This window comes from Aquarana catesbeiana, linkage group LG03 (assembly GCF_042186555.1).
Source record: "Aquarana catesbeiana isolate 2022-GZ linkage group LG03, ASM4218655v1, whole genome shotgun sequence".
Taxonomy (NCBI): domain Eukaryota; kingdom Metazoa; phylum Chordata; class Amphibia; order Anura; family Ranidae; genus Aquarana; species Aquarana catesbeiana.
The window spans coordinates 61,620,668-61,645,279 of NC_133326.1; the positions used below are offsets into that span (position 1 = coordinate 61,620,668).

General features: G+C 45.4%; 1 protein-coding gene across 1 annotated transcript in view; it reads left to right on the plus strand.

Moving 5' to 3' along the window:
* The first annotated feature begins 1,342 nt into the window (after positions 1-1,342).
* The window catches only part of WHAMM (WASP homolog associated with actin, golgi membranes and microtubules), a 73,156-nt gene continuing 49,886 nt past the window's right edge, over positions 1,343-24,612 (plus strand). The window contains exons 1-3 of the mRNA XM_073618605.1: positions 1,343-2,082; positions 13,717-13,890; positions 19,483-19,633. Of these exons, the coding sequence (XP_073474706.1) occupies positions 1,519-2,082; positions 13,717-13,890; positions 19,483-19,633 (889 nt within the window). The 5' untranslated portion in view covers positions 1,343-1,518. The remainder of the gene's footprint in view (positions 2,083-13,716; positions 13,891-19,482; positions 19,634-24,612) is intronic.

Sequence of the window (24,612 nt, forward strand, 5' to 3'; positions counted from 1 at the left end):
GAGTAGCGAGGTGCAGAAATGCAAGAAGAAGAGGAGAGGAGGATCTGTATGGATGGGCAGCAAGGTTCTGTAATACAGGAAGAAGAGGAGTGGAGCATGTGTATGGATGGGCAGCAAGTCACAGCAATGCGAGAAGAAGAGGAGAGGGGGATGTGTATGGATGGGCAGCGAGGTGCAGCAATGCAAGAAGAAGAGGAGAGAGGGATGTGTATAGATGGGCAGTGAGGTGCAGGGAAGAGAGGGGGGTATGTATGGATGGGCAACAAGATGCAGCAATGCAGGAAGAAGAGGAGAGATGGATGTGTATGGATGGGCAGAAAGGTGCAGGAAGGAAAGGAAGACGTGTATGGATGAGTACCACAGTGCAGCAATGCAAGGAAAAGATTAGAGGAGGATGTGTATGAATGGGCAACAAAGTGCAGTAATGCAGGAAGAAGAGGAGAGGAAGATGTGTATGAATGGGCAGCAAGGTGCAGTAATGCAGGAAGAAGAGGAGGGGAGGGTGTGTATGGATGGGCAGTGAGGTACGGGAAGGAGAGGAGGATTTGTATGAATGGCCAGTGAAGTGCAGCAATGCAGGAAGAGGAGAGAGGGATATCATATGTATGGATGAGCATCAAGGTGCAGCAATGCAACAAGAAGAGGAAAGAGGGATGTGCATAGATGGGCAGCAATGTGCAGGAAGGAGAGGGGATCTGTGTGGTTGGGCAGCGAGGTGCAGCAGGAAGCGAAGAGGAGGATAATTATGGATGGCCAGTGAGGTGCAGGAAGGAGAGGGAGATGTGTATGGATGATTAAAAGGGTGCAGGAAAAAGAGAAGAGGAGGATCTTTATGGTTGGACAGTGAGGTGCAGCAATGCAGAAAGGAGAGTGAGGGGTGTGTATGGATGGGCAGCAAAGTGTAGCAATGCAGCAGGCAGAGCAGGGGGTTGTGTATGGACAGTGAGTGAGGTAAAGAATAGAGGAGAGGATGTGTACTTGTTTTATTATTTTATTGCAGGAAGTGCTCATAAAGGAGGCATATAAAACCTCGGCACACTGCTGACATACACTGGTTTTTGTATCACCCCCCCCCCCCCTTATGTATATATTACAATAAAATGCACACAGCTTTGCAGAAAGAATATTAAAAAGCTCTTTGAAGAAGGAGAATAAAATAATGAAGGAAGCAGCAATGGCCACTTCTATGTACGGTTATACGAATGTGAGTTTCACTTTCACTTTTTCAGGAGGCGGGTCATGTGATCTCATAGGGGTGTCATGTGATCTCATAAGGCATGAGAGCACTGTATGGATCGGACATCCACTACTCTGGCCTGTGACCGCTGACACATCTCAGCCATGCTCGGATTGCGGATGACGTCTTTCCTCCGATGATCGGCTTACAGGCTGCAGCCAATAGGAATGTTCCGGGAAGTCCCGGTCCTGTGCCCCTCCCCTAGTACAGAGGTCGGTCCATGTAAACAGAGAGGTGACATGTGACCCGGCAGACGTCAGGTGTCCCCGGTAGGCCCGGCCATGGAGTGTGATCGGATGGACAGTCTGGACGGCTGGGTGGCGGTCCGGCCGGATGTGTTCTCGGAGGCGGAGCGGTGTCGGTTGGGATTTATCGTGGCGTGGAATGAGGTGGAGAGGAAGTTCGCTGTCACCTGTCATAACCGGACGGTGCAGAGGAGGAGGCGGCGGGAGGAGGAGGATGAGGAGGCCGGGGAGAGGTACAGCTGGGCCGGCCTGTACTCAGTGCGGGATCTGGAGAACATCCACCACCAGCTGAGCTCAGTGTGCGGCCTCCTGGAGCCATGCCTGCCCCTCCTGCCGGCACACACCCCCGCGGACATGCTGTGGACTTTGCTCTTCCCCGGGGAGCCGGCCTGGGAAGGGGAGGAGGTGGAGGCCGTGTGCCGGGCCCTGGAGCTCTATCTGGGGACGGCGGTAGAACATTGCGGGCGCAGGATCGTGCTGGACGTTGTGTTCCCGGAGGAGGAGGAAGAGGACGGAGAGAGATACTTCCAGAGCCTGCACGAGGTCCGGAAGATCGGCCTGGAGGAAGGAGTGAACCGGGCCAAGGAGACACTCAGGACGGTGCGACAACCCACCATACATCGGGGATAATCAATAATGAGAGGGCCACCGGGGGGAGGTCAGAGAATGATGGGATGAGGTCATAGAGAGGTGTGATGAGGTCAGGAATCAGTATGACGAGGTCAGGGAGCGATGAGGTGGGATGATGACTTTGGGGAATGGTGCAATGAAATTGGAGTGATGAGGTCAGGGAGCGGTGCAGTGATGTATGATGAGTTCAGGGAGGTGGGATAAGGTCAGGAAGCAGTACGCCAAAATCGGGGTGATAATGTCAGAGTGGCGTGATGAGGTGAGATGTTGCCAGGAAGCAGCGTGAGGTATGACGAGGTCAGGGAATGGTGCGATGAGGTAGGATGATGACTTCAGGGAATGGTGCAATTAAATCAGGGTGATGAGGTCAGGGAGCGGTGCGAGGAAATCGGTGGGTGAGGTCAGGGAGTGGCATGATGAGGTGGGATGTTGTCAGGAATAGAGGTCGACCGATATGGGTTTTTTTCTGGCCGATGCCGATATTTAGAAATCGTGGTGGCCGATGGCCGATATGTGATGCCGATTTTTTTGGGCCGATATATTAGGCCGATTTTTTTTTCTTTTCTTTTTTTTTTCCCCCTTCATCTCATAAAATCTAACAGTTAGACCCCTTTCACACTGGGGCGTTTTTTTAGGCGCTTTTGGGCTAAAAATAGCGCCTGTAAAACAGCTCCCCTACAGTCTGTGTGATATCCCGAGTGCTTTCACACTGAGGCGATGCGCTGGCAGGATGTCTTTGGAGCAGTGTATACCGCTCCTCCACCACTCCTGCCCACTGAAATGAATGCGCACCGCTGCCGAAGCGGCTGCAAAGCGTTTCGGCAGCAGCACTTCAGGGGCGCATTTAACACCTTCCTCGGCCACTAGCTGGGTTATAAGCGCCCCGCTAGCAGCCGAATAGCGCCGCTAAAATGACGGTAAAGCGCCGCTAAAACTAACAGCGTTTTACCGTCAACGCATGCCCGCTCCAGTGTGAAAGCAACCTTAAGTAATAAGTGATACAGAAAATTTTTTACATTTAAACATTTATTGAACAAAACAAACTTCCAATCAGTTCACTTGTATGTATAATTTAGATTAAAAAAAAAATAACTATATCTTAAATATTAAATACACAAAAACAGGTAAACAAAACTTTTGGACGAAAAAAAATGGGCTAACTTTACTGCTTATTTTTTTTTTTTTTAATTAGTGTATTTTATTTTAAAAAATTGCGTTTGAAAGACCGCTGCGCAAATACCGTGTGACATAAAATATTGCAACAACCGCTATTTTATTCCCTAGGGTCTCTGCTAAAAAAAATATATAATGTTTGGGGGTTCTAAGTGATTTTCTAGCAGAAAATACAGAATTTTTACTTGTAAGCAACAAATGTCAAAAAAAGATTTAGTCTTTAAATGGTTAAACTGAGAACTTCTACACATGGAGTTCAGTCTATTGATAAAAGAACCTGAAGAGATACAAATGTATCTTCTTATCAGATTTGGCAGGCTGCCCAGGGAGGAGAGAAGAAACCTTCAGACAACTTGCAATTGACTTCTATTACAGAAGTCATTTGCAAGTCCCGCTGAAGTTATAATCGGCTTTTTTTATCAGCACAATCGGCAGATGCCGATTAAGTAAAAAAAGCCAAATATCGGCCGATATATATCGGTCGACCTCTAGTCAGGAAGCGGTGTGAGGAATGACGAGGTCAGGGAGCAGTGTGATGAGGAGTGACAAGGTCAGCGAATGGTGCGATGAGGAATAATGAAGATCTTTACCAGCACACCATGGAACAACATAAATAGCGTCCAAATGGATAATTTATTGCATGACCACAACACAAAGAGAGTGCAACGTTTCAGAGTCACGCAGGACCCCTTCGTCAGGCATGTGACTCCGAAACGTTGCACTCTCCTTGTGTTGTGATCATGCAATAAATGATCCGTTTGGACGCTATTTATGTCATTCCATGGTGTGCTGGCAAAGATCTTCATTGTAACTTGAACTAGCATCCAGCTGGTTGTTGCTGCAGCACCCAAATTTAAGAGCTCATCCAGGAATGTGTGCGATGGGAATATGAAGTATGGTGTGATGAGGAGTGACGAGGTCAGGGAGCAGTGTGATGAGGCAGGGTGATGACTTCATCCTATGGGGACAATAGTTCCGGTGACCTGGGGGCCCCAATGGATTCCCTTAATTTGCAGGGATTTCCTCTTACTTCCTGTTTTGAGTATGGGACAGGAAGCAAAAGCAAATCTCCCCAGTGAAACACAGATGGCAAAAAAAAAATTCTGACAGAGGGTATAACCCTCCCTTACTCTATCTACTCTACCTAGCTGCACCAGATTTTGCACTCTCCAGTTTTATTAGATCATCCCCCATTTGTAATAATAAAAAGGAACAACAGTCCTACTTGCATCCACAACCTCAACATAATGACCCCTGTATATTTGAAATAAGTCAGTATGTCCCCCAATGGTCATAAACTCTTCAATCCTTCATAAAAAATCATCTTCTTCCATCCAGGCTGGCAGTCTCCCCTAGAGATTCCAATATATACAAGGAGCATTCTCAAATTTCCTCATTATTGCAGCAACAAAAACGAATAAAAACTGACATAGTATAAAACCAGCATTAAAAATGATTAACATTAAAAACCAAAATTCACTCCCTTGCAATGATGTTCTTATATTGTCAATGGCAAATATCCTTTTAAAAAAACAAAAAAAAACAAAACACTGCCATGACTTGCAATCGGCGTAATGGCATCAACTTTTCCCATGTATCCAGCAGTCATTGGGATTGATTTACTAAGAGCCCTTTCACACTGGGGCGGGGGGGGGGGGACGTCGGCGGTAAAACGCCGCTATTATTAGCGGCGTTTTACCGTCGGTATGCGGCCGCTAGCGGGGCGGTTTTACCCCCCGCTAGAGAAAGGGTTAAATACCACCACAAAGCGCCTCTGCAGAGGCGCTTTGCCGGCGGTATAGCCGCGCCATCCCATTGATTTCAATGGGCAGGAGCGGTATACACACCGCTCCTTCTCTGCCTTGAAGATGCTGCTGGCAGGACTTTTTTTACCGTCCTGCCAGCGCATCGCTCCAGTGTGAAAGCCCTCAGGGCTTTCACACTGGATACACAGCAGCAGGACTTTCGGGTGGGTTTGCAGGCGCTATTATTAGCGCAATAGCGCCTGCAAACCGCCCCAGTGTGAAAGGGCTCTTAAGGCAACTATACTGTGCACTTGCTCCAGAGCTTAGTCAATTAGGTAAAACTTTGCTTTGCAAAGAATACCCAATTGCATTCAAGAAAAAAAAAAAAAAAGCATTTTTTCTTGTACGTGATTGGATGTTAGAAATCAGCAAAGCTTTCCTCTCATTTCAGAGCTTCCCCTCAGATCTAAAGCAAATGCACTTAACCACTCCCGCCTGCGATATAGCCGAAAGATGGCTACAGCGCAGGCTCGCATTGTCGAGAGGGGCTTCTATAGACGTCCTCCCGTGATCACACTTCTAGTGTGCTCTCTGCTCCGTGCATCAGCGCAGATCTGCCCTTTGGACAAAGCTGATCACAGATCGGGGTACAGAGTCAATCACAGCAGCTCTTTATCATGTGACCAGCTGTGTCCAATCAGCGTAAATGGCATTTTCCAGTTATCAGCAGTCCTGCTTACGCTGACAGCATGTGAGGAGAGGAGAGCCGATAACCGGCAAATCCACACAGGGGAGATCTATACTGATTACCAGTGCAGCCCCAACAGTGCCCATCAGTGATGTTTATTGGTGCCGCCTATCAGTGCTCATCATCATTGCCCGTCAGGACAGCCTTATCAGCGCACATCAGTGAAGGAGACAAATTACTTATTCTGAAAAATGTATAACCGAAACTAAGAAAAACGTATTTTTTTTTTTTCAAAAATTTCAGTCTTTTTTTTTTCATTTTGTTTAGCAAAAAATAAAAAACCCAGTGGTGCTTTAATACCACCAAAAGAAAGCTCTATCTGTCTCAAAAAACGATAAAAAATTTAGTTTGGGTGCAGTGTTGCATGACCGCGCAATTGTCATGCAAAGTGAAAAAGCACTGAAATCTGAAAATTTGGCCTGGGCAGGAAGGGGGTAAAAGTGCCCGGTAGGCGAGTTCAGCTGAACCTTCTTCTTCCTTTTTTTTTTTTTTTTTTTTTTTTGCGGGATCTTGCACAGCTGTCTATTTAAATTGTCCCCAAAGTCGCCAAAAGTAATAAAGTAATATAGGAACTACTTTTGGGAATTCAGACGGTGCCGTTGCCGGAAATAGCCGTCGATTTGGCATGTGATTTGACATGTTACTACACCATGTATGTGTGTTTTTTAATTCTGCAGCTAGATAACTTATTCCACATCGCCGATGTGTGATCATGTGACTACCCAGCTGACGTCAGAGGGGAATCTCAGCCCCTACCACTGTAGTCCTTAGATCCGAAAAGGAGAGCTGCAGGCAGTCACATGACCGCACATCAGTGATGCGAAAAAGTTATTTTGTAGCAGAATAAAAAAAAAATAAAAAAAAAACACACACACTGTGTAGTATAGCTTGTTATGACAGATGGGCTGCCAATAATTGTGAGCACTGACTTTACAACCACTTTAAAGCCTAACTCAATTTCAATTAGCTTTAAAGAGGAAGTAAACTCCCCTGGTGTTTTTGTTCCTATAGGTAAGCTTATAATAAGTCTTGGCTATAGGTACTGTAAATATCTTCTAAACCTGCACCGTTTAGGAGATATTTACTGTATACTGCACCATCTGACGTCACCGGCGCATGCGCTTTGAAGAAACGGGCGCTTGTGCCGTTTCTCCGGGGCCATGCCATGACCAGTGGCTGCATGCACAGTAGTGACATCATCGTTGCTCTGGGCCAATCAGAGCGCTGTAGCCTGCAAACTCGGAAGTAACTCCAGTAAAGATGTCGGCCGTTCGGCTTAGTTCTAAGGTGAGTATTTCATAATGAGCTAGTATGTGATACATACTAGCTCAATATGCCTTTTATCCTGCAGGCTTTTTTTTTTTTTTTTTTTTGGAGGTTTACAACTTAAGAGATTGTTTGGACCAAGCCTTTTCCAATCGGTGCACCTGCTAGGTACGTTGTGTAAGCTGTGTATAATGTAGCCTCAGCTGCATATAATACCCACTTCCAGTCCAGGCCTTTTCTGGCACTTTTTGTTTACATGTAACAATTAGTATGCTTAGCTAGAAAATTACTTGGAACACCCAAACTTTATATCGAGGCCCTAGAGAATAAGTTGGTGGGTTTTGCAATTTTTTTAAAGCAAAAAAATACAATACATAATCCATTTTTTTTTTTTTTTGTAAAATATAAACAATGATGTTATGCCGAGTAAATAGATCCCAAACATGTCACGCTTTAAAATTGCGTCTGCCTGTGTGACAAATGACATGCATTTTAAGCTCTAACGAGCAGGGTCCTCTGATTCCTCCTGTATTGAATCGGGATTGTAACTGTACTGTCTGCCCTCATGTTGTAAAGCGCTGCGCAAACTGTTGATGCTATATAAATCCTGTATTATAATAATCATAAATGTTACTATCCATAGGTGATGCTTTAAAATCTTTTACAGGTTACCACTTTAGATGTACAGAGGAGATCTAGTGCTAGAATAACGGCCCATGATATGAAATTCTTGGTGATAGCTCTCGTGTGGGGACGATCGCTTTTTGTGTGTGGGATCGACGCGTGCGTTCGCCTTTGCACGGGGGGTACTTTTACTTTTTTTTTTTGTTATTAATTTATTATTAAAACAAAGGAAATTCCCCTAGTGGACTTTAGAGGCACATATGGAAAAACGTAAAGAAAAAAGTATAGTATGTAGACAATAATTTATTCATTGCAAAAGCATCATAAAAACATCAATAACATTATAACAAATAATGAAAGGAATGCGATTCATGCATTTGTACATGTATGAAATATTGATACCAATGTACTTGGGTGCAAGTACATTGGTATCAATATTTCATACATGTAGAAATGCATGGATCGCATTCCTTTCATTATTTGTTATAATGTTATTGATGTTTTTATGATGCTTTTGCAATGAATAAATTATTGTCTACATACTATACTTTTTTCTTTACGTTTTTCCATATGTGCCTCTAAAGTCCACTAGGGGAATTTCCTTTGTTTGAATTCTTAATCATAGGATGTGGCACAATTTGCAGGTAATAAGCCGGTCAACAACCCTCGTTTTAATTTATTATTACGCCGTTGCTTTATTTTTATTTTTTTTATCACTTTTATTGCTGTCCCAAGGAATATAAACATCCTTGTGACAGCAATAGACATGTGACAGGTACTCTTTATGGACAGATCTGGAGTTAATGAACCCGGATCCCTCCTCCGCCCTTAAAAGCATCTAATCACATCAAGATCTGTGTTTTCAAATTATTTAGATTTCTTTTTTTAAATTACGCCGTTGACATTCAGGTAAACCGGAAGTGATGTCAGGTCATCGCTTCTGGGTTACCATAGTGGAGAGCCAATCAACGCCGATCCCGCTGCTTGTAAAGGCAATCCAGCAGCTAATTGGCCACTAGGATTGCTTTTATAAAAGAGCCGACCACAGGCTCTAAAAAACGATAATGCAGCTGCAGGCATCATCCCAGTATAACCACCCAAAGTCCAGCGATGTCCGGGTACAGCCTGGAAGTGGATATACAGTGCTGTGTTCCATGGGACTTCCTGTCTCATTTCCAGAACAAAATTTAATCCAGCTGAGTGCAGCTCAGCCATTCACAGGAAGCCTTGTATTTTATGAATAACTATAAGGCCACCTCTGATTGGCTGAGGTGGAGATTATGACCTCATCTGTCCACCTCAGCCAATCAGAGAGAGCCTTGTATTCATTGATAAAATACAAGGCTGCCTGTAATTGGCTGAGCTGTGCTCAACCTGATTTTGTTCTGGGAACAGGATGGGAAGTCCCCATACATTGCTGCAACACAGCACTGTATACTGTATGTAGCGCAGGCTATGTAGTTTATACAGAAATGACAGTGGGCGCAGGTATGGCCTCAGTGGACATTTTGCCATTTTGCCTAGATGCCTTTCCTTCTGGCAGCAGTGTTTTGGTGAAAAAAAACCCAAAAACTTGTAACCACGTTTAGGCACCTTAATCGCTTGGGTGTTAATTCATTTCATTTGCCAGATAAATTTGGCCATTGAAATTATTAACACTCGAGCTAAATATGCTTAGCGTTAATGTGCATTTAGTCGCGTATACACGCATCTAGCATTTTTTTTCTGCCAAAACTCTGCTGGCAGTTGTGTTTTTTTTTTTTTTTTTAAATCTGCCCCTGAGCAGCTATGTGTGCATGAACACATAGGTTACCATGCAGGAGCGTTCAGAGGCAGAAAAAAAACAAAAAACACCAGACACCCCTAAGAGCCGGTTCACATAGGGGCAGCACGACTTGCAGCGCGACTGCCTTAGGCGACCTGCACACGACTTCAGTGGCAGCTTGCAAAATGACTTCTGTATAGAAATCAATGCAAGTCGCCCTGAAGTCGTCCCGAAGTAGTACAGGAACCTTTCTCTAAGTCGAAGCGACTTGAGTCGTTCCTATTAGAACAGTTCCATAGTACAGAACGGAACGCGACTTGTCAGGTGGCTAAGTCGCCTGACAAGTTGCCCCTGTGTGAACCGAGTCTAACAACCATGTAATAAAAATATCCAGCGTGCGTGAAGCCTATTAGTGAAGGAAATAGTTTGTTTAGGCCAGCTTGGTACAAATACTTCAAATTGGATAATACCACATAATGGCCACTAGATGGAGCTTACGATCAGAGGGAATAATTATATTAGACAAAGCACAGTGATTTTTCATTGCAGCTGGGTAAATGTTAATCACATTTGTACAGCAATTTTTTTGAATAGTTACGAAGACTCCAAAATGTTATAAATTCCTTGCCCCAGCCCCAGTCATCAGTATTGATGCCTCTGCCCATTTAGCAGGTCATGTAGGAATCGGTGAAGCAAAACCAGGAAAAGTAGAGGAGCAATCCTCCTGGTGGCAAGTGCGTATTGATCACATTTATGATCACTATTCTATTGATTCAGTTGCCGAACAAACTACAAATCCTTTAGTAGTTAAAGTACATGTGAATCCTCACCTTCACAACAAGAACTCGTTCAGTTTAACCACTTGACCTCTGGAAGGTTTTACCCCCCTTCATGACCGGGACATTTTTTTTTGCGATGCGGCACTGCGTTTAACTGACAATTACACAGTCATGCGACGCTGTACCCAAATAAAATGTGTGTCATTTTTTTCCCCACAAATAGAGCTTTCTTTTTGGTGGTATTTGATCACCTCTGCGTGTTTTTTTTTTTTGTTTTTTTTTTTTAAAAAAAACAAAAAATATTTTTACTTTCTGCTATAAAACGCATCCAAAAAAAAAGGTAAAAATTAAATTTCTTCATAAATTCAGGCCAATATGTATTCTGCTACATATTTCTAGTTAAATCCCAATAAGCGTATATTGATTGGTTTATGAGAACATGAGAACGCTATAGTATCTACAAACTATGGTATATATTTATGGTATTTACAGTTTTTTTTTTTTTATACTAGTAATGGTGGTGATAGGCGGGACTGAGATGTTGCAGTGGACAATTGCACACTGACACTTCTTGGGGACCAGTGCTTTACATATGCACTGTCACTGTACTAATGACACTGGCTAGGAAGGGGTAAACATCTAGGGCGATCAAAGGGTTAACTGTGTGCCTTTGATCACTTACTAGGGGAAGAGATTTTATTCCCTGTTAGAATGGAAATCTGCCTTGTTTACATTGGCAGATCCCCGGTCTGTGTGTTTTACACACGATTAGCGGGCACCCGCAGACATCCAGTGTCTGGCACCCGCACATAAGCTTCTACTGTAATTAATCACAGCAGAAGCGGCCTGCGTGTCTCCTAGGCAGAAGTGTATAATCGGGTATATATACGTGATTTTGCACAGGAGAAAAAAAAAAAAATTCACTTTTTTTGAATAAAAAAATAAGACAACAGTAAAGTTAGTCCAATTTTTTTTTTATATTGTGAAAGATAATATTACGCCGAGTAAATTGATACCCAACATGTCACGCTTCAAAATTGCGCCTGCTCGTGGAATGGCGTCAAACTTTTACCCTCAAAAATCTCCATAGGCGACGTTTAAAAAAATTATACAGGTTGCATGTTTTGCGTTACAGAGGAGGTCTAGGGCTAGAATTATTGCTCTCGCTCTACCGATTGCGGCGATACCTCACATGTGTGGTTTGACCACCGTTTTCATATGCAGGCGCTACTTACGTATGCATTCGCTTCTGCGCGCGAGCTCGTCAAATTTTTTTTTTCTTATTTATTTTACTTAATTTTATTTATTTTTTCACTGTGGTTTTTTTTTTTTTTTTTTTTTTAAATGGGTCACTTTTATTTCTATTACAAGGAATGTAAACATCTTTTGCATCCCTTGTAATAGAAGAAAAGCATGACAGGTCCTCTTAAATATGAGATTTGGGGTCAAAAAGTCCTCAGATCTCATATTTGGACTAAAATGCAAAAAAATAAATAAACGTCATTTGAAAAAATGACAACAAAAAAATGTACCTTTTAAGACGTTTTGACGTCGCTTCCGCCCTCCTATGGTATGGAGACGGGTGGGGGCCATCTTCCCCTCACTCTTCTCCACACACAGACACGGAATGGTCCCGATCGCCTCTGCCGCCACCGACGGCTCCGGTAAGTGGCGGAGGGCGCGGTAGAGCGGCGGGAAGGGGGTGGCACCTCTCCCGCCACCGATAACGGTGATCTCGCGGCAAATCCGCTGCAGAGACCACCATTATCGTAAACAGAACCGCCAGCTCTAAAGATGGATACCTCGGTTGTGGCAGCAGCTGCTGCTGTTACCGAGATATCCATCTTCAAACTGCCGACTTATATATCAATATAAGCCGGTCGGTAAGTGGTTAAAAGGTGTTTTTTTTTCGGGGCCAGTGGTTGAACGAGGCTGTGTATACATGAGGTCTTAGAGAAATGAGTGTTTTTTTTCTTGCATTTGGTCCAGCTTGGAGCAATGCAAATATGTATGTGCCTTACCTGTGGGATCCCCATGGAAGCTGGAAATCAGTGTAAGGCACCACTACTACAGTTATTTCCGCTAGCTTCTGGGACCCATGCTGAGTGGTTTCCCTGCTGCATTGTGAACACAGGGCTTCAGTTGTTCAGCACGGGAGCCAATCAGAGAACACTTTCCATTTTCGAACGGTATTCTCTGAACTGAAGAAGGTGGAGAGACAGGATGGTGACATAACTATGCCCACCTCCTCCAATCAGAGAATGCCTTACATTTATTCAGAAAAATACAAGGCATTCTGTGAATGGTGCCTGAGCCAAGCGAGTGACCCCCTGTGTTCACTATGTAGCATAGCAGCCGCTCTGCACAGGACCCAAAAGTTGGCAGACTAGCACTACTATTGGTGCCCACTACAGAGGTTTCTAGGGGGATCCCACAGGTATGGGACATAGATACTTGCATTGGTCCAAGCCGGTCCAATGTAACTATGGAATAGTCTCCATAACTAGGCTGAAATTGTTAAAGCTGGTGGTTCTAAAACCTAAACATTTTTTACTTTATTGCATTCCTTGTATTAAGGTAAAATATGTTTAGGCATCAGCATCCCCCCTCAGCCCCCCCCATTTACTTACCTGAGCCCTCATTGGATCCAGCGCTGAGCACCTCTGCAGCTCTTCTCTCCCCTTACTCTCACTGGCTTTGCTGGGGCACTGCTGTCAATCAAAGCCGAGGAAGCGGGGGGCGTGGCCGAGTACCACTGTCTGTGTCAGGCCCGGTTCACACTTGTGCGATGCCAGACATCGCATGTAATTCGCAGTGCACTGCTGTTCACATTACATGCAATGTCTGTGCGGTACGATTTCAGCCATACAGATAGTATGGCTGATATCACACCGCATTCGGTCCAAACACACACAGGATCCTTTTTTCTGTTCGGACCAGAATCGGATCTCATGTGTGTTCACACATATGCAATCCGATTCATGTCCGAACTGTCAGTTTGCAGTGAGATATGCGAGCTGAACTGGGGGTGTCATTAACAATGTATTGACACTCCCCAGCAGTTCGCATGTGGCAGTGTGAACTGCCATGCGAGTCGGTGCGATGCGGGAATCCGCAGTGGATTCGCAGGGTTCTCGCATCGCACAAGTGTATACCGGGCCTCAATTGACGCAGCAGCAAGGCTGAGGAGCGAGTAAACATGAGTGCCCCCATGGGAAGCCGCTTCTCATGGGGGCACTGGACAGGGAGGAGGGGCCAGGAGCACTGGTGGGGGGGGCCCGAGAACAGGAGGTTGGTGGCTGCTCTATGCAATTCCATTGCGCAGAGCAGGTAAGTATAGAGATGTTTTGTTATTTTCTTAAAAAAATAAATAAATTTGCAATCTCTTGAAGTTTATTGTTTGCAGTATGTTTGTTTATATGACTTTTGTGTGGTGGAAAAAAAAAATAAAAAATTTCAGTGGAAATAAATAATAAATGCTTGTCTTTATTTTTAATTTTCTAGATTCTTCATCAGCATAAAAATGCAGATAAAATGACGTCTTTACTTAAAGTTTACGAGGCGGAAGATGAAGCTTTTATGGAATTGGTTACCATGGCAACCCAGTTTTACCAATACTTACTGCAGCCTTTCAGGGATATGAGGGAACTTGCGATATTATACAAGCTGGAAATACTGGTAGGGGATTACGCCTTTTATCTGTTTTTAAGCCTTCTCTGTTGGAGAATCTTTAAGCTTTGTTTCTAGAGTAGTTTCAACCAATTATAGTCAAAGTGATTTATATTTGCAATTGTATCAGTCTAAGTGCAGCCTGTCCCGAATCTCCAGGCTTTCTATGCATAGTTTTTTTTTCTTATCTTTAGACGTGTTGCTTAAAAAAAAAAAAAAAAATCCATACGCTTTGTGACTGCTTCATTAGGGGCCGGGATGACAGATGCTCCGTCACCCAGATAAATGGAGAAAAGTTTCTTTGTGGAAAAAAAGACAGGGCACATCAACCAACCAACCAACCTCGCTTGTAATTTTTGCATGTTTTTATCTCTACAATTATTGCACTACCGTTATACAACCATTGGCATTCTATTTATTAAAAGAAGCGTAGCTGGGGTAGGGGGTGGGCGTCCTTTCTTACCATTATTAAATTAAAGTAGAGCTATAGGCAAAATTAATAGCAATTTTACCAGTGCCCTAGTATGATAATGGGGGGGGACATTTATCATATAAAGTAGAACTATAGGCAAAACATTTTTCCTGGTGCCTCCATGGCAGCATACATATGATGGTAGCCCCGCCTACTTCCGCCCACAGGACCAGGGCATAGCTATAAAAAGTTGACCACACAACAGCCCATCCAATTTTTTTGTCCTATTTCTGTCTGCGCTGTAATTTTTGGGGCAGGCTTTAGGGGCATGTCCCCTTGAAAAGAGGGTGCGCTCCAGGGAACTGTCCTGGGGATTTCAATGTTGGTGCCGATGGGGAGGGTATCGCAGATGGTGCTCAATTTGTTTTCTACCAGGCAGGCCCTCACCTTCATCTGAAGCCAGCTTCTCGTATAAGAATTATTGGGAAACTCTTCGAGCTGCAGGAAGTTTACAGCCTTGCTGTTGTCGTCATATCAAGAGCCTGTGGGCATTTGCTTGCCTATCCTATAGTGAGATGCCAGCCAACATGGCAGGAAGGGGAGCCAATCCGGTTTTATTATGGCACATTCTTTCAGCACTACTGATGGGCATAGTAGTCCTCACTACACCTGTCTTTGGCAGGAGGCAAGTAGCTTACTTACTTTCTTATGATCTAATTTGCTGAAGCATCCCACCCTGACAGCTAGTTATTGATCTATCATACGTATGCTACCATAGAGGCACCAGGAAAACAGAAAATTGTATCCTACTTAGTGTAATTTTCTTTTCCTGGTGCCTATCCATGGCAGCATACTGAACCCACCCAGTTCGGTCCTAGCGATGTACAGGGAATGGGCTGTTGTGTGGGTGTTAACTTATTATAGCTATACACTGGTCCTGTGGGCGGAAGTAGGCGGGGCTACTATCACTTACAGGAGGTTAGGACTCTGGGAAAATAATTGTAAGCCAGCCCCCGTGTATCCTCTGCTCTACTGAACATGCTACCGATTTTTGCTAGTGTCCTAGGAAGTTGGACGCTGTTTCTCCATTTGTTTTCTGAACAAAGTTAATATTTTTGATTTGTGGAATTATTTTGTCTCTGACTTCATCAAGATTGCTCGCTGACACCGCTGCCCGAGCCGGTCTATATAGCAGCCACCCAGGACTGCGTATCCTCAGCCTTGCTTTGGAGGTCACTCCCGGACCCAACCGAATGTGCAGGGCTGGACTAGCCTAGATGTTCCCTAAGGGCATAAGGCTTTGCATTGTAATGCTTACCAGAGAGTACTGTGTTTACCATGGAGTGGTTTCCAGGTCCAGAGCCATGGCACTGCCCCAACTATGACCCTGTATCTGAAGACTCACTTTGTGAGTAAGGCAATTCAGGCTAAAATTGGTTGTAAAGGCAAATCCTGTGAGCAGCAAGTGTTGGGTGGGGCCGAGCTATGAAAGCAGGCAGTGCAGTTTAGGATCAGTACTACAGGAGGGCCCCCATAGGAAGCGGCTTCCTATGGGGGTGCACCAAGAAGTGGAGGAGCCAAGAGCACCAACGGGAGACTCAAGGAAAGGAAGATCAGGGCCGCTCTATGCAAAACCAGTGCACAGAACTTGTAAATATTGAGTGCCAGGGAGTAAATCTCCAGTACAAGTACCTATGTCCTAAGAACTATTAGCTGTATATCAAGAGGCTATTGTGTGGACTTTAATGGTACTGTTATGGAATGACCAAACATAAATAATCTAAAAAAGATTTTATTACAGTTTTATAAACTGCTCTCATTTGTATGGATTATCCAATGATTCCAATGGACTGATGCTCATGGTCTATCACAGAGACTATATCCATATCTTCTCAACATGTTTTGCAGTTGTATCTGTTTCCTCAGGAGTATTTTAGAGAGCAACCTTCTCTATAAAAAGAGTAACCATTATAACAACAATATTAGCAAAGCAATTGTATGTTTGGACATTCAGATCCAAATGGAGGGCTGTGTCAGTTCTTACCCAACACCCAAGAAAGTGACAATAAAGGGAGCACCAAGAGGGGCATGTCTATCCCGCCATGTCCCAGCAAATGTGGGGGCCTACAATAACAGGCGTAGATTCTCCATCTAGGGGTGTAAATAGTCACATAAGAAAACGCCTACAGGGCCTAAAGAAGAGTGTATGTATAGAGGGAATAAAATCTATTTTAACTAAGGGTCCTTTTTACGTGGGTGGTCCACCCGGCAGACTCACGCTTTGCTCAGCAGTGGATCGATCTGCTGAGCAGGCGGATAACAGGTCCATCTCCGCTCACTGTGCAGAGACGGACCTGTCAGAGTCCCACTGTCTTCTATGGGCAGATCGATGAAAACGGACCGCCTGTCCATTTTTATCCGATCCTTCAGACAGATGGAAAATAGGGTCACCATCCGTCTGGTTTTGGCGGATAGGATTGGATCAGATAGCAGGGGGGGTCAGCGGACATGTCACCGCTGACATCCGCCGGTCCATAGAGGTGAATCGATCGTCTGATCAAGCCCGTCTGAAAAACTGACAGGCGGACCTGATCGGAAAGCCTGTGTGAAAGGGGCCTTATGCACTATATCACAATTACTTCATTGAGCGATTTCTTAAAACCGAGCTTGTATACACTGGTTTATTAACGTGGCCTCTCCCACATAGTGATAATGACCAATCTAAGATAGCAAAAGCAAAAATACCCATGAAGAGCTATTAAAAAAAAAAAAAGAAAAACATATTTATAGGGAGCTGCAACTGTATAGAATCATAAACAAATATGGCTCATCTAAGGTATAGCCCAATGTGGTGTGTGAAAAACCACATGATTGCTGGAAACTCCTGCAGTCTGTATATGCAGTAGGACTGAAACGATTAATCGATATTATCGATAATAAATCTTTTTCAACAATTTTCATTATCGATTAGTTGGTCCGCACCTTCCCCCCTGCAAGTCCGTTAGAATCCTGTGTATCCTGTATACAAGGCGGCCGCGCCGCCGCCGTATGTGACCAGACACGTCCGCACCTCTCCTCCTCGCTGACGTCAGCTCCCCCCTGCTATTCTCAGCCCCACCCACTGCTGGTTCGAGGGAATACACAGAGAGAGGCCACGAGAGCCGAGCTGCACGCACACTGAAGAGAAGCGATGTAATAATAACCCTGGGGCAGGTAATATAGAGAAGAACATCTGCATATAGAGCTAATTTATATTCTTTGCTTCCTACTCTAATACCCTGAATGGAGGGATTAATATGACTGGCTTCTACTAAATGTTCCATGGTAATAGTATAAAGAAGGAGAGATAACGGGCAAACATGCCCAGTACCATTATAATTCATTAGGAGAGCTGATAGAGAACCATTATTTCTAATCTGTGCTGATGACAGAGCTGGATGGCGAAAAAGGTCACCTGCAGTCTGTTTAGTAGTTTTCTGTGGAATTCTGCTTAATGCAGTAGCTGAAGTGCAGAGCAGTCTGGTGGCTGCAGCCAGGAATACCAATAAAAAGACTTGACGTTCATGGATGATAAAGATTTTCTGATTTAGCCAAATGTAGAGAAACCTATCATAGATATTTAAATTAATGATGCAATTACATTGACAATGTAGAGAAGCTCTTAATCTACATTAGGGCCATAATAAGGTAGCTTGTGGCTCTGGCTATACAGAATACTCGTCATCAGTAGTAGTATAATACATTAATTTCTTTGACAAGTGCCCCATGATTTTAAGTATTTTGGTGGGGGTGCCCCATCATTGGTGTTCTAGGGGGTGGGTGGAATAGTGCCCCATCATTGGTGTTCTGGGGGGTGGGTGGAATAGTGCCCCATCATTGGTGTTCTGGGGGGTGGGTGGAATAGTGCCCAATCATAGGTGTTCCAGGGAGGAATAGACATAGACACAACAGGATACCTGTATATGACAAGGGACTCTGCCATGCATTATAATATTATATTACAGTCCTGTCTGAAAATAATGGTTATTCATTCTATCGTAACACTGCAGTGCATATTAGAAATATTAAAAAAATGGCATATTACTTTTCTTTTATGATTTTATCCGATTAATCGAAACAATCGGCCAACTAATGGATTATGAAAATAATCATTAGTTGCAGCCCCAGTAAAGTATGCTCGTTATACTCACTGTGGAACCAAAGGGCTTAATCCTTCACATTGTATAAAAAGGCGTGTTCGATCCTGTCCCCTCTGATCCTTCCCTTGTCCCCAATATATCTGATAGAACAGAGCCCTGGGGGCACTCTGCACATGCTCAGTTCGGTGTGTATTGCTAGAGAATTTTTTTTTTTCCTTGGGAGGGTGCATGTGATCAGCACAGGACCAACCAGCTCTGTCCAGACAAAGGGTCAGGAGTCATGCAGCCTCATAGGACAGTCAGAGCAGAATGAAAACTCCTCCTACAAGCTTTAACCAGATACTCATAGAAGTCACAAGACTGATATATACTGCTGATGAGAAAAGGTATTTAGCAGTTTATATTTACTAAAATGACTGCATTTCCATGTTCTGTGTACTGTGGGAGACCAGATATAGTGAATGCAGGGTCCTGGGTTTAGTAATACTCAGTCTCCCTCTAAAGTAAATATTAGAAAGCATATTTTCCATAAATTGGAAAATGTAAATTGTATTTCCTGAGTTTGGAAGGATACATTTTGCTTAGCTTTCTTATCTAATTCAGATGCTTACCATAGAGATTCTGTTCAATTGTTCAACAGTGAATAATAGAACATCTAATGGTGGGCTAAAGCCGGCCATAGATGAATCCGATCTTGTCCGGTTCAGTAGAGATCCATATACCTGCTTAGTAGGAACACAAGATCATTGTGTTCTCCCCTGTCAGAATGGCGATCTGCCTTGTTTACACAGGCAGATCGCGGTTCTGCCTCTCTGGGGAGCGATTGCCGGTTACCGGCGGACTTTGTGTCCACCGGACCTGCTGATTGGCTCCCCCTCTGGCCAATCAGCGCGTGCACATGCCCCCGCTGTCTATTGCAGGAAATTACATTCTGGTACATCATTTCGCACAATAGAGCCACCCTGCTGCAGTATATCAGTAGTAGGTCTTTAGGTGGTTAAACACATTTTAATTGCTCCTTCAACTAATAATTTATTTTTCTGTAAACAGAAATCAATTGAAATGGATGATTTAGGCCCAAAACGTATTGAGGCATTGAAGAAGGAGGCTGAGCAGTGGAGTGCGAGAGCAGAAGAGGCCGTGCGATCCATCCAGAGTGTGACAGTGAATTATTTCAAGGAGACCTCCAAAGCCCTGGCTGGTATGATGGTATATGATTATTAAAGCAGGTCTATGGTCACAGCATACACTTTAATTTTATAACATCAGCATTGTAATAACAATACAAACAATAGTTATTACCGTATTTATCGGCGTATAATACGCGCCGGCGTATAACACACACCCCAAGTTTAGGAGGGCATTTTAAGGAAAAAAACTTTTAGGAGGGAAGTTTAAGTAAAAAAACCTACATTTAAATGCCCATCAATGCAGCCTCATCAGTGTTCATCTGCAGCCTTGTCTATCATTGCAGAATGAACAGTGTCCATTTGCAGCTGTGCCCATTGTCATATGCAGCCTTGCCCATTGCAGCCTTGCCCAGTGTTGCATGCTGTTTGCAACAACAAAATTGCTGTTTGCGCGTCATACGCCGATAAATATGGTATTAACAATCCAATATAAGCTTACTCGAAAAATCTAATTTCATGTTGTGAGTTCTGCCTGTCTGCTGTGTCTTTCCACAACTTCCTGGATTCCCACCATGCTTTGCAGCTTCCCCTCCGCTGTTTACTTTCAGTATCTGAAGACTACATATCCCATGGTACAATACTGCCTTTAAACAGTGATTCCTGTGCTGACTCCACCTCCTGAAACTCCTCCTCCTCCCCCCCACCTCTGCAGTTCAGAAGGCGGGCTCTGTGAAAAGTGTGACACAGCAGTGCCTAAGCAGGTCATAGTGAATGTGTCACAGAATTCAACGAAGTAAATGTGTGCTCTTCTTCACAAAGTACTTTAACAAACTTCAAGATCCTCCAGAACAGGGGTCTCCAAACTTTATAAACAAAGTGCCAGTTTACTGTCCTTCAAAATTTAGGGGGCAGATGTTGGTGTCAGTGGGAGGAATAGTACACTATCATTGGTGACAGTGGGAGGAATAGTACTCCATCATTGGTGTCAGTGTGAGGAATAGTACCCCATCATTGGTGTCAGTGGGAGGAATAGTACTCCATCATTGGTGTCAGTGGGAGGAATAGTACTCCATCATTGGTGTCAGTGGGAGGAATAGTACTCCATCATTGGTGTCAGTGGGAGGAATAGTACTCCATCATTGGTGTCAGTGGGAGGAATAGTACTCCATCATCGGTGACAGTGGGAGGAATAGTACTCCATCATCGGTGACAGTGGGAGGAATAGTACCCCATCATTGGTGTCAGTGGGAGGAATAGTACCCCATCATCTGTGACAGTAGGAGGAATAGTACTCCATCATCGGTGACAGTGGGAGGAATAGTACTCCATCATCGGTGACAGTGGGAGGAATAGTACCCCATCATCGGTGACAGTAGGAGGAATAGTACTCCATGATTGGCGTCAGTAGGAAGAATAGTACCCCATTGGTGACAGTGGGAGGAAGAATATCTTGCATCAGTGGGTGGAACAGTGCCCCAAGGACCGGATAAAGGCAAACAAAGGGCCGCAGTTTGGAGATCACTGCTGCAGAATAATAGCAGGCTAGAAATAATTGGAATACAATGTGGAAATTAATATGAGTTTACATTTTGACTATAGATGCGCTTTAACTGTGCCCAGGAGAAGTCTACATACTAGTATGAGAGGACTCCATCTGCAATATAATGTAAAACACTCAGAAAAGAAAACTTGTATCTCTCATTTATAGAAACAGGCGCTCCTCACCCCTTTAGGCTTTTACAGTGTTTAAAGAGATGTAGATGACAGAATATGGGCACTGCCATGTTTCCTCAATGTTGTGTTCATCACAAGAGGCATGTCTGAAGCAGGGGCTGGGGGAGTCCTTTAGCATAGAAGCTTTAAAACCACTTTAAGGAAATCTGCAGTAAGAAAGCATGGCAGCTGTCATTGCTGATGTCCTATTCTGAAAATGCTAGTTCCCTGGCTGTTATGTCCATTCACTGCTCTAATACTTCCCAAGTCACTTAGTGCCGGTTCACACAGGGGCGGCACGACTTGCAGGTCGCCTCAGCGAGGCGACCTGCAAACGACTTCTGAGGCGACTTGCAAAACGACTTCTGTATAGAAGTCTATGCAAGTCGCCCCAAGTCGCCCCCAAAGTAGTACAGGAACCTTTTTCTAAGTCGGAGCGACTTGCGTCGCTCCTATTAGAACGGTTCCGTAGCACAGAACGGGAGGCGACTTGTCAGGCGACTAGGTCGCCTGACAAGTCGCCCCTATGTGAACCGAGCCTAACCAACAAAAAGAATGCAGATTATAATTTTTGAATTTGGAAATTTTGAGTTGCATGCCCATGTCTTCAATCAACTGAAGCCAGAGAGACAAACAACTAGCATTATCAGAAGGTCAGCAATGAAAGTCATTTTAAATGCCTTAAAGAGGAAGTAAAGCCTCTGAAAAAAAAAAATACACCCTGCAAGACAAAGGCATGAATTACTTACCTGAGATCGAAGCCCCCGCATTGGCCCTCGTTTGCCTCCTCCAACGCCTCCATCTGTCCCAGAGTGACTTCCAGGTATCGCGGCTCCGGTGCTGTGACTGGCCGGAGCTGCGATGATGTCCCTCCCGTGCATGCGCGCTAGTGCCGCCACTAATGGTATGATCGCCGTTAGAAATGGCACGCTCAGTGCGCCTGTGCCCGATGTAGACATCGGTGCCGCTATTTCTGCAAATATCTCTTAAACCATTTAGGTTTGGGAGATATTTCTTGCACCTACAGGTAAGCCTTAATGTAGGCTTACCTGTAGGGTTTACAACCACTTTAAAGAGAAACTTCAGTCAAAATGTAAAAAAACAAAACTGTAGCAGTAAAGTATATTGTTAATTAGAATTAGGGCTTAATATTTGAAAATATGCTGTATTTATAAGTGAAAGTGTTTTTTATGCAGTACTGAGCAATGTGTGATGGCGGCCACTTGTAGTATGGGCAGGTGTCTTCGTGGAGCAGTTAGACACACAAACTTCTCTGCCACCCTCAGCACCATGCGCCACTACATACAGTGAACTTCTCTCCCGCACCAGCCACCGCTGCCGCTACATACACTGCTCCTCTCCCATCACTGCCGCTACATACACTGCTCTCCCGTACCAGCCGCTGCTGCCACTACATACACTGCTCCTCTCTCGCACCAGCCGCTGCTGCCGCCGATGCATACAATACACTGCTCCTCTCCCGCACCAGCCGCTGCTGCCGCTACTTACACTGCTTCTCTCCCACCACCGCCACTACTTACACTGCTTCTCTCCCACCACCGCCGCTACATACACTGCTCCTCTCCCACCACTGCCGCTACATACACTGCTCCTCTCCCACCACTGCCGCTACATACACTGCTCCTCTCCCACCACTGCCGCTACATACACTGCTCCTCTCCCACCACTGCCGCTACACACACTGCTCCTCTCCCACCACTGCCGCTACATACACTGCTCCTCTCCTACCACTGCCGCTACATACACTGCTCCTCTCCCGCACCAGCCGCTGCTGCCGCTACATACACTGCTCCTCTCCCGCACCAGCCGCTGCTGCCGCTACATACACTGCTCCTCTCCCACCACTGCCGCTACACACACTTGCTCCTCTCCCACCACTGCCGCTACACACACTTGCTCCTCTCCCACCACTGCCGCCACACACACTTGCTCCTCTCCCACCACTGCCGCCACACACACTTGCTCCTCTCCCACCACTGCCGCTACACACACTTGCTCCTCTCCCACCACTGCCGCTACACACACTTGCTCCTCTCCCACCACTGCCGCTACACACACTTGCTCCTCTCCCACCACTGCCGCTACACACACTTGCTCCTCTCCCACCACTGCCGCTACACACACTTGCTCCTCTCCCACCGCTGCCGCTACACACACTTGCTCCTCTCCCACCGCTGCCGCTACACACACTTGCTCCTCTCCCACCGCTGCCGCTACACACACTTGCTCCTCTCCCACCGCTGCCGCTACACACACTTGCTCCTCTCCCACCGCTGCCGCTACACACACTTGCTCCTCTCCCACCGCTGCCGCTACACACACTTGCTCCTCTCCCACCGCTGCCGCTACACACACTTGCTCCTCTCCCACCGCTGCCGCTACACACACTTGCTCCTCTCCCACCGCTGCCGCTACACACACTTGCTCCTCTCCCACCGCTGCCGCTACACACACTTGCTCCTCTCCCACCGCTGCCGCTACACACACTTGCTCCTCTCCCACCGCTGCCGCTACACACACTTGCTCCTCTCCCACCGCTGCCGCTACACACACTTGCTCCTCTCCCACCGCTGCCGCTACACACACTTGCTCCTCTCCCACCGCTGCCGCTACACACACTTGCTCCTCTCCCACCGCTGCCGCTACACACACTTGCTCCTCTCCCACCGCTGCCGCTACACACACTTGCTCCTCTCCCACCGCTGCCGCTACACACACTTGCTCCTCTCCCACCGCTGCCGCTACACACACTTGCTCCTCTCCCACCGCTGCCGCTACACACACTTGCTCCTCTCCCACCGCTGCCGCTACACACACTTGCTCCTCTCCCACCGCTGCCGCTACACACACTTGCTCCTCTCCCACCGCTGCCGCTACACACACTTGCTCCTCTCCCACCGCTGCCGCTACACACACTTGCTCCTCTCCCACCGCTGCCGCTACACACACTTGCTCCTCTCCCACCGCTGCCGCTACACACACTTGCTCCTCTCCCACCGCTGCCGCTACACACACTTGCTCCTCTCCCACTGTGTGTAAGCACGGGCGACGGGGGAGCTTTAAAAAATTGTTTCATTTTTTTATTATTTTTACTGTGTTTCTATAAAAGAATAAAAATTTGATCACTTTTATTGCTGTCAAAAGGAATGGAAACATCCCTTTTTGATAGCTATGACAGGTACTCTTTATGGAGAGTACCTGTCATTGGGCTCCAATGCAGCCGGTCTGATCGGCTGCTTCACTGGTGTTGCTTCCAGATTCTGACGTCACACAGTGGGAGGAACAGCTTCAGTTAATCTCGCTGAGAGGCAGGAGC